The 8,734-nt window shown below is 34.6% G+C and overlaps 1 protein-coding gene across 4 annotated transcripts; it reads right to left on the bottom strand.

Annotated features, from left to right (window-relative positions):
- LOC109350035 (probable lipid phosphate phosphatase beta) lies at positions 2,895-7,406 on the bottom strand. 4 transcript variants are annotated; one of them, XM_019591152.1, is made up of 2 exons: positions 6,603-7,406; positions 2,895-3,043 (listed from the first exon to the last, which is right to left on the bottom strand). In XM_019591152.1, the coding sequence occupies exon 1, from the start codon at positions 7,312-7,314 to the stop codon at positions 6,604-6,606; it is 711 nt and encodes a 236-aa protein (XP_019446697.1). In that variant the 5' UTR covers positions 7,315-7,406; the 3' UTR covers positions 2,895-3,043; position 6,603. The 4 variants fall into 4 exon arrangements, with proteins under 4 accessions (XP_019446697.1, XP_019446695.1, XP_019446694.1 ...); XM_019591150.1 differs by lacking the exon at positions 2,895-3,043 and adding an exon at positions 3,732-4,300; XM_019591149.1 differs by lacking the exon at positions 2,895-3,043 and adding an exon at positions 3,732-4,261.

The raw sequence follows: 8,734 nt of genomic DNA, 5'->3' as shown, positions 1-8,734 counted from the left end.
TTTAAGGTTCCTTACAAAGAGCATGCCCTATTATTTTGTGATAATGATTTTGCCAGGTACATAGCAGCTAACTCACTGGTCCATGAGAAAACCAAGCATATAGAAATTGATTGTCATGTGGTACGAGAGAGACTGCAGAACAAGCTTTATCATCTCCTACCTATTCATATAACTCAACAAGTTGTAGACATCCTTACTAAGGCTTTGGAGCCTTCAACCTTTGCATACATTTTATCCAAGCTGGAAGTGATTAATATCTACTTTCTAGTTTGAAGGAGGGTAATAAACTACATTAGTACTCTTGGATAAACATTGGCTAAGGAAAGTGGGGAGGTGCCATCATGACCGAGTCGCATAGGAGGTATTTGGCTCACCAGGCCAATTCTCTTGTGCATCAGCTTTGTTGTCTTAGGCCATTTCACTCTCTTTGATTTTTTTGATTGGGCCTTATTCACCCATGGATATTTTTGGGATATGGATTATGCAGAAGAGTTATTTTCTTTGTAATTCATTAAGTGTTTGTTATTGGTAGTTAGTTTGTTACTTGACTGGTTTGTCGAGTAATTAGTATATAAGTCTTTCTTTTCTTTGTTGTAAAAACAATTTTTTTTCACAATCTAATACAATCAAAATAGAGGTATTCTTTTAATGGATTCTTTTACACCTCCCTTTTCCATTGAGCACAAACGTGGCGCTTAACTTGTACAAAACATAATGTTTTTGCATAAATTTTTTCAGCTTGCGTTGGGTGCAAAAATAGTCCTTGGCGCAACCATTTTTTTCATATTTCATTCATTGAATTGTTCATATTGAAGATCCATCTATTAGAAACAATATATCCAAGATTTAGCTCAATCCAACAGTGAATTAATGTGGTTTCACAATTTTACTCGGGCTACTTACTTGCGTCTATAACTTAATTTTTTGTAATAATTCCTCCGGTTTTGACCTATACAAACACTCTAAAGGTGATATTTGATAATTTAATATATTTTATGTTTTTAAGATCAATTAGTCAATAAATTGAATTAAGGAATGAGGCAAAATGCCATAAAATTAACAGTTCAAATATGATATTTTGACACTTAATAGTATGATGTCTTCATCTCTTGAGATTATTTTTACATGATTTGTGATACCTATTCTTATTTTTATGTGAGACATTCAGTTTTATTTTATTGGTTCATTACTTTTACTTTTATAAACTTGTAGTATGTGAATTAGATATGCAAACAAAATAAGGGAACATGTAAATATGTTTGATAATGGTGCATGGTTTTAAGAGAGATTTATTATCCTAAACCATGTTTTAAATCTTATCTTAGACCAATAAATGTATGTTATATTAATTACAAAATTTAAATATTCATTATTATTATTATTATTTTTTGTTTTATTATCATTTAGGGACAGAGTTTTAAACATGAGTTGGACAACAATTTTTTTCCCGTACGGTTTTGATTTTCGCATGGTGAAAATAATATTTCTCCCCTGAATCTCTCTGCCCAGTTCCTGAGTTTGCTTACATGGCAAAGTTAGAATGACATGTAAAGTCCAGCAGTCTCTGCATCCAGTATCTAATTTGCATGAGTGGTCCTCTCTCAGCTTTTTGGAAAGAGGTACCTGTGATCATCATAATACAGGTTCTGTTCTGAACACGTATAGATTCTATTGTCCAACATTTTCTCATAGAGAGCATGATAAACCTCTTTGACTTGACTATTATTAGTAGAGTAGTAAAATTAGCTTTTAATTAGGTTAATATTATTTCTCTACTATTTATTTATTTTCACCCACCACTTGTCGTTGGGTCTCCAATATTTGTTCGTTATGAAGCTTGAGAGATGAGAGGGGACAATGAAGAGTATATAGATGGTGCCACGTCTTGGCTGTTGATCCTGATGAGTTAAGTTTACATATTGTTGAGGGTTGTGGATAATGATGAACGCTAATTGGTCAGAGTTCATGGCTAATATTAAAAGAAAACAAACCATCAGAATTGGATTACTAAAATATAGTGAAATGCTTGAATAACTAGGTATACAAATTGTAGATAATAAAACTTACCCATTCAAACATTTTAAATAAAATTAGCAATACTGAAAGGTTACTTCGCACGCTGTGATATTATTATTCATCATGCATGCATGTTCATGTTTCACAACTCATCCTGGTTGTCCTAACATGTTCGGCCATGGTCCCAAATCTTGACTGGTCCAACACAACATTTGAGAAGCTTTATCATGCATGGTCCAAAGCTCGCACAAAAACCCAAATAAGTGTCGGTACGATTGAATAAGATGGCAACCACACAATGACATGTGATGAACTAGACCAAGGCCATGATACCCTTATATACAAGGGCTTCACTTAACAATGACTGCTTTCTAAGAACTGTGTTTCAGGGTTGCTGCTTTGGTGCAATTCTCCAAAACATGGACGCTGACAAAGATGTACATAACACATGACTGTCCTCTGCTCAATCATGAAAATCAATACATTTATGTTGACCCACGAGTATCAAGTATTGGTTTGGGAAATCAGTATAAAGTAAAGAAAAACGGCAACAAAATCTGAAAAGTGAATGAAATAAACAGGGAAAGGCTAATATTCAAAGTAAATGTATGGTTATAAAAGAGTGTAAATTGATCAACCTATTCATATTTGAGTTTACCAAAGTGCACAAAAGTATACAGAATGTATTTATTTTCACCAACAATTTTAATTTTGAAAATTAATAATGCATTGAAAGCATCCCAATTCTAGGCTTATCAATCAATGCACTTGGAAGAAAACGTAGAGAAAGCTAGATTTTTGCAGAGTCGGTCTCTCATTGTTTAGGAAACAATCATTCAAGGAGAATATCGAAAACTAGGTGTCCCACAAAATATGAAGTTCAAACCTCAGTAACTTAATATTCACTTGGTAAAAAAACAGCAATCTAGTGCTTCATGTACTGGTGTGGTGCTGAAATTTTAGTGGATTCCACCAGTAACCTGTTTGATCAGTATCCAGAATACTTCTTAATCGACATTATTAAATTCTGAAAACATGCAATGATTTTTAGAAAAAAGTAAAAAGAAACACATGAAATCAAAGACATTGCCACCGTCCCAATGACTAATATGAAAGATAATGAATGCATCTTCATATGTATATGCTTAACTTCTCCATTTTCCTAGATTAACAGAAATCAGCCCCACATGTCCAGTCAATAAAACCAAAGACAACTTGTTTCACATTCATCTGGTTCTGATGTGTTCTATCCCAACTAGGACAATGATGCCGCGTGCCCGCGACCCCACGTGCACAATATTAACAACCTCCGTCTGCACTAATTTAGTAAGTTTATGAATCTTTTTCCAAAATTGAAAGGCAAGCAAAGAACAACCAATTAGTCAACCAGTAACATCTGAAGCATCACACACTACTGTCAGAAGGCACATGCTAAAGAAACAACTGGCCTAGCAACTTTTTATCTTTCAATTGGTGATGGTCCATGTTTCTGTTTACAGTCGGCACCAGACACGCCAGACAAACACATGGTCCCTCAAAACAAATCTTACAGGCTAGAAGCACACCCTTCTATAACCAAACTAAATAGATTAAGGAGTGCCATTTGGTATGTGTTTATTTGTAATTATTATGTGATCATTTTTCTTCGTGATTACCACAGGAATAGAAACACTAATGGTCAATGCATGCACCTGAATGGGCAGTGTAGAAATAAGTGATAGACAAGAGTCAACAAGACATAAATAAACCAATTGTCAGAACAGAAAACTTATCTCAAGGCTTACAAATTGTCTTTGCATCATCCATCTGCAAAAATTAGAAACATCTGCCAGCTGTATCAAATTTGCAAAACCATAAAAAACTCCATACATACAATACACGCATGACGAATCCTCTAGTTTGAATGGAATATAAGGCAAAAGCTGCAATTGAATGATATACAGTTCCCCTGTAGCATGGATGCACTATATCACATGTCTACATTTATTATCTGTACGCTTGTAAGCGAGAGTACGGAGAGGCAGATAGATAAATGCAGCAACCAAGCTCCAGAGCAATTTTAACAGATGAGTGAACATTTCGGACCAAGTATTTGCAAGATAATAATGAAGGTCTTCAATATTAACTGTGAAAATAAAGATGCCAATGCACTAACTATTGAAGACGGCGTTATTCATTGAAAACGACTTAGAAAGAATCCATCCGTCAGGTTGCACAAGTTCACTTCACTGTGCTTCATGAAATCCTACAGCATTAGAAGAAAAAAACGTACAGCCATCAGATCCTGCACCATTTTTACTTTGAGTCGTCAATTATCATTAATTATCTTTTATATTGCTGATAATTTTAGGGCCCCTTCTCCTCTTCACAAACAAGAGAGAGATAGAGGGCACAGACAAAATTCAGGGGAAGGGACAAAGAGGGAAAAGTAACTGTCACAGTTGTCAATCTTGTTTCATTTGCAAATACTCTAACAAGCCAATCCAAAAAATAAAGTTAAAAAATTAGATGTTGCACTTAGGGTTAGTTTGGGAGTTGGATTTTGGAGAGGAAGGGAAAGGGAAGGTTTGGGAGCCATGAAATATACGTGTGAGATAACTCCAAAGCCTTCTCTTTTCCTTCCTTCCCCTCCAAAATCCAACTCCCAAACAAACCCTTAAAGAATTAGTGACAAAGCTTCCCAAGAACCTCATCAATTATAATTAATCATCTTTAGTATTGCTGACAATTTAAGGGCCCCTTCTCCTCCTCCCAAACAAGAGAGGGAGAGATCACATGGTTGCAAGCACCCATGCACAGACAAAACTCCTGGGAAGGGATGAGGGAGAAATAATCATAAACTGTCAAGCTGTTAATCTTGTTTCATATGTAAATTTATAGAAAATGAGAAGTTGCACTTAAAGAACTATTGACAAAGCTTCTCCAAGAACCTAATCCTCCATTTCTCATGCTTAACAAACAAGAACCTTCCCAATCATTAAAATCGCCCCAAATTAAACAAGCACGATTGAAGAGCTATGATCATGAAAAATCCTGATCACAAACACTTCTTTATCATAAATTTTTAACTCTTCTGACAGATCAATTCATCATTTAATCCATTAGCATGCATCACAATGGTTCATTTAGTATCCTTTGTATTTTCTCTCCTGCATACTGTTTCCCAATTCCCACTATTTTAAGATACTCAATCTCTCTCTTGTCTTCACAAGCTCAAAATTGGAGGAAAGGCCGTACTACACTTGACATAGACAATAGCAAAATAAAAAAATAGTCCTTCTCCCTATCATCGCTTTTCCTTTTCTTTCTCCTTCAGTTTGTCAAACCGTTCTCATTAATATGGTGTCTAAAAAGCTGAAAACTCACCCCAGGCCCAAATATGAGGACAAGTTACAATGGATTGAACAAATAGGAGATAAAAATGAGAACAATCTAGACTCTCATTCATGATTATAAATAATAACTCCTTTTTCTTAGGGGTTAAAAAAAATGAGCCCATGATTATTCAGCAACAGCATCCTACATACAATAAACATATTTTTTTTCCAAATTAATTTTATATTCTTTAATTGCATGTAATATGAGCAGTTTCTCCTTTCTTACTTTTTGGGCACCTTACTAGTAACTTTTCAGCAATCTAATTTGGTAGGGAAATTTCTAAACTCCAACCATGGTTGAATATGGCTTGGCAAAGAACAAAGGAACTCAAATCGATGATGTCTTTGAGGATATAACCGTAATTCCATAAAAATAATAAAGAGGCAGTATTTTCATTAATGTGATCATACTTACAGCATCTTCAGCAAAGCCTTTTCTTTTGCTGTGTAAATTGTTCTTTTTATTATGGGCAATGTAGCTACAGTATCAACACAGATTATATTTATAAGACACTATTTGTTTGTATAAAAAGCAAGGTTTTAAACTAAAAGTCCACCACTGCAATTACAACCACAGTATTACAGTTCACCACGACACCACCACAATTCTGACCACGGGATATGCATTTTACCGCAAAACACAACAAAACCATAAGTCCATAACCGCAATTTAAATCATGCTGCTAAGCTTACAGTTGCTAATTCATTCAGTACCACAATTAACATTTAACAATTACCTTCTCTCCATTATTTTGCATTTAAACTAAACATTATCTTCTACTTCATCTCAGCAAACATCTAAAATAGATAACTCTCAGAAACTACTACTGCATTGCATCCTAATACAAATCAAATAAAAAAAACAAGGATTTAATATCTATGCACCAGCCGTGTAAGATTCTTTTTTATCCTGTCACATCATCCACCATTGACATATTAATCATACAAATGTTTATGACATTCTGACCGTCTCTATAAAAATGTTTCATATTAAGCATAGATATTAAATAGTGTAATATCCATGAACGGTTAAAAATTTATATACAGTCACTACTCACTACCGTTTATTTGTATTACTTTAGGATGGCCGACAATGCATTAAACTTTTACACCATCATGCATATTTTTCCCCCTCTATATTAAACTCGTAAAAATATACATTAAATAATCAAATTACCTAACTCTAAAAAAGCAAATCACGGTTTTTACCTCACAAGAGTTGTAATTTGATAATGTATAAGGTGAGCAAAGCTTCAAGGTAACCTAAGCACCCTCCAACGAAAACATCAAGAACGTAATGCCTCCCAAGAACAACCCTAGAAATTAAGGTGCTTAACGCCCAACACCAAACGACGCCGATTAACACCGTAACGGCCAAAACCTCATCTCCCCTAACCCAACGATGAATCAGCAATGTGACACGTGGATGGTTGAGATCAGCGACGGTATCGACGATGAATGTTCCAGAGAGGTAAAAAATCGATGCAATGAAGCAAACCCTGGAGGAGTGACCGCTAGGGAAGGAGAAGTTATCGACCGAAACGACGGCGTTGTACTCGTCGTGTTTAGCGTAGGGAGGGCGAGATCGGCGAACGATGGATTTGATGAGAGCGATGAAAAGAAGGTCGAGGATGGAGCAGAGGAGGAGAGGGAGGAGGAGGTGAGATCGGAGGGAAGAGTAGGGAGAGGTGGCGAGGAAGAGGGAGAGAGTGACGGGGAAGAAGAAGCGGAAGTCGGCGATGAGTTCGAGGAGGCGGAGGAGAGGACGAGGGATGAGGGGTTTTGTGAGGGTGTGGATGTAGAGGGATACGGTGGCGTCGAGGTTGAGGATGTGGCGGATTAAGGGTGGCGGTAAGGTGGTGGTGGTGGTGGTAGTGGTGGTGGTGGTGGAGGATTTGGGTGGCCGTGGTAGTCGGGCCATTGTAGTGATTTGGTTGGCTAAAATGGATTCATGTCCAAAGGAACGAAAAACTGATTCGAGATACCAAACGAAGCTTTTTTTGGTGGAACAAAAATCTTCTATACGAAAATAATTGTCCCTATTCTCGGTTAATCAAATATTACTACTTGTAATACTGTTTATTTAATATTTATTTGATGGATACTTGTCAAATTCCTATTAGCTACTAAAAAATATTAGTATAGCAGTGTAAGATTCTATTGAATCTCAAAGATTAAAAGTTAGATTATTATGAATGACACTTATTTAAAAAGACAACATAAATTTTATATGAGATTAATTTCTTATACAAAAAAAGTGAATAATAATACAAAAAACTCCTATTAGTAATAACTGGTTAGTCATAAAGAAATAAGATACAAAATCTCAATTATGGTTGGATAAGAACTTACCAACCTCACTTTAATTTTGAAACATTTGGAAGAGTATTCTCGTATTGTTTTCTCTTGGGAATTAATTTTCTATTACATGTGTTTCATTTTTTTATATATTTTTGTTGATATTTTAGAAATTACAGTAGTATACATGTATTTATACTTATTTTTCAACCATCTATTTATTTATTATTACTCTTTTTCACTATTAATTTTTACATTTTAATGTAAATTTTTATATGGATTTAAATACAATTATTTATAGTCTAATTATATTAAAATTTAATATCTTCTAATTCCTTTTCAAAATATGTACATTAAATATTAAATGAAATAAACAGAGTATTTTTTGGCTTTAAATATATTGATAACCCCATAAATGCTAGTCATTTTAAAATTTATAGCTACATTTTATTTTTTGTTTTGGTTTTTAACTTTCTTTTCTGATTTGGTTACAACATTCAGGTTTGATGAAAAATATTCATACAACATGAAAGCCATATTATCATAAATTAAATAAAAAAAATCATACTGTACTAAAATAAAATAATATTAATTTTAAAAAGCTTTCTAAAAAATCTCTTTTAAACAAACACAATCCTTGTTGTTACTGTAACTTGTAACAATTATAAATGACACAATCCTTGTTGTTAGCTCTTTTTAAGACGTTTCGTGGTACTGCTAAAGTTGTGCAAGCAGACAATCAATAATATCGTCCCCAGGATAAAACAACATAATTCTATGTTATATGATTTCTTACTGCAATGTAAGAATCGCTCTCGAATACACCCACAATATGATTATCACTCCCAATTCTTGAATTCCCACAGTATGGCTATCGTGCCAATTCTTTTTCCACACTACTGACTACCAGTGTCAGTTCTCGAAATTCTCACTTTGGCTGCATGTGCCAATTCTTAAGTGTCACAGAAAGAAAGAGGGAGAAAGTTGTTGGAAATGCGTCGGCGGAATAAAAGGGGGGAGAAAGAGAAGTTGAGAGATAAACG

This window comes from Lupinus angustifolius, chromosome LG06, assembly GCF_001865875.1.
Source record: "Lupinus angustifolius cultivar Tanjil chromosome LG06, LupAngTanjil_v1.0, whole genome shotgun sequence".
NCBI lineage: Eukaryota > Viridiplantae > Streptophyta > Magnoliopsida > Fabales > Fabaceae > Lupinus > Lupinus angustifolius.
Note: the sequence above shows the minus strand (reverse complement) of the source record. Positions and strands in the feature narration are given on the sequence as shown.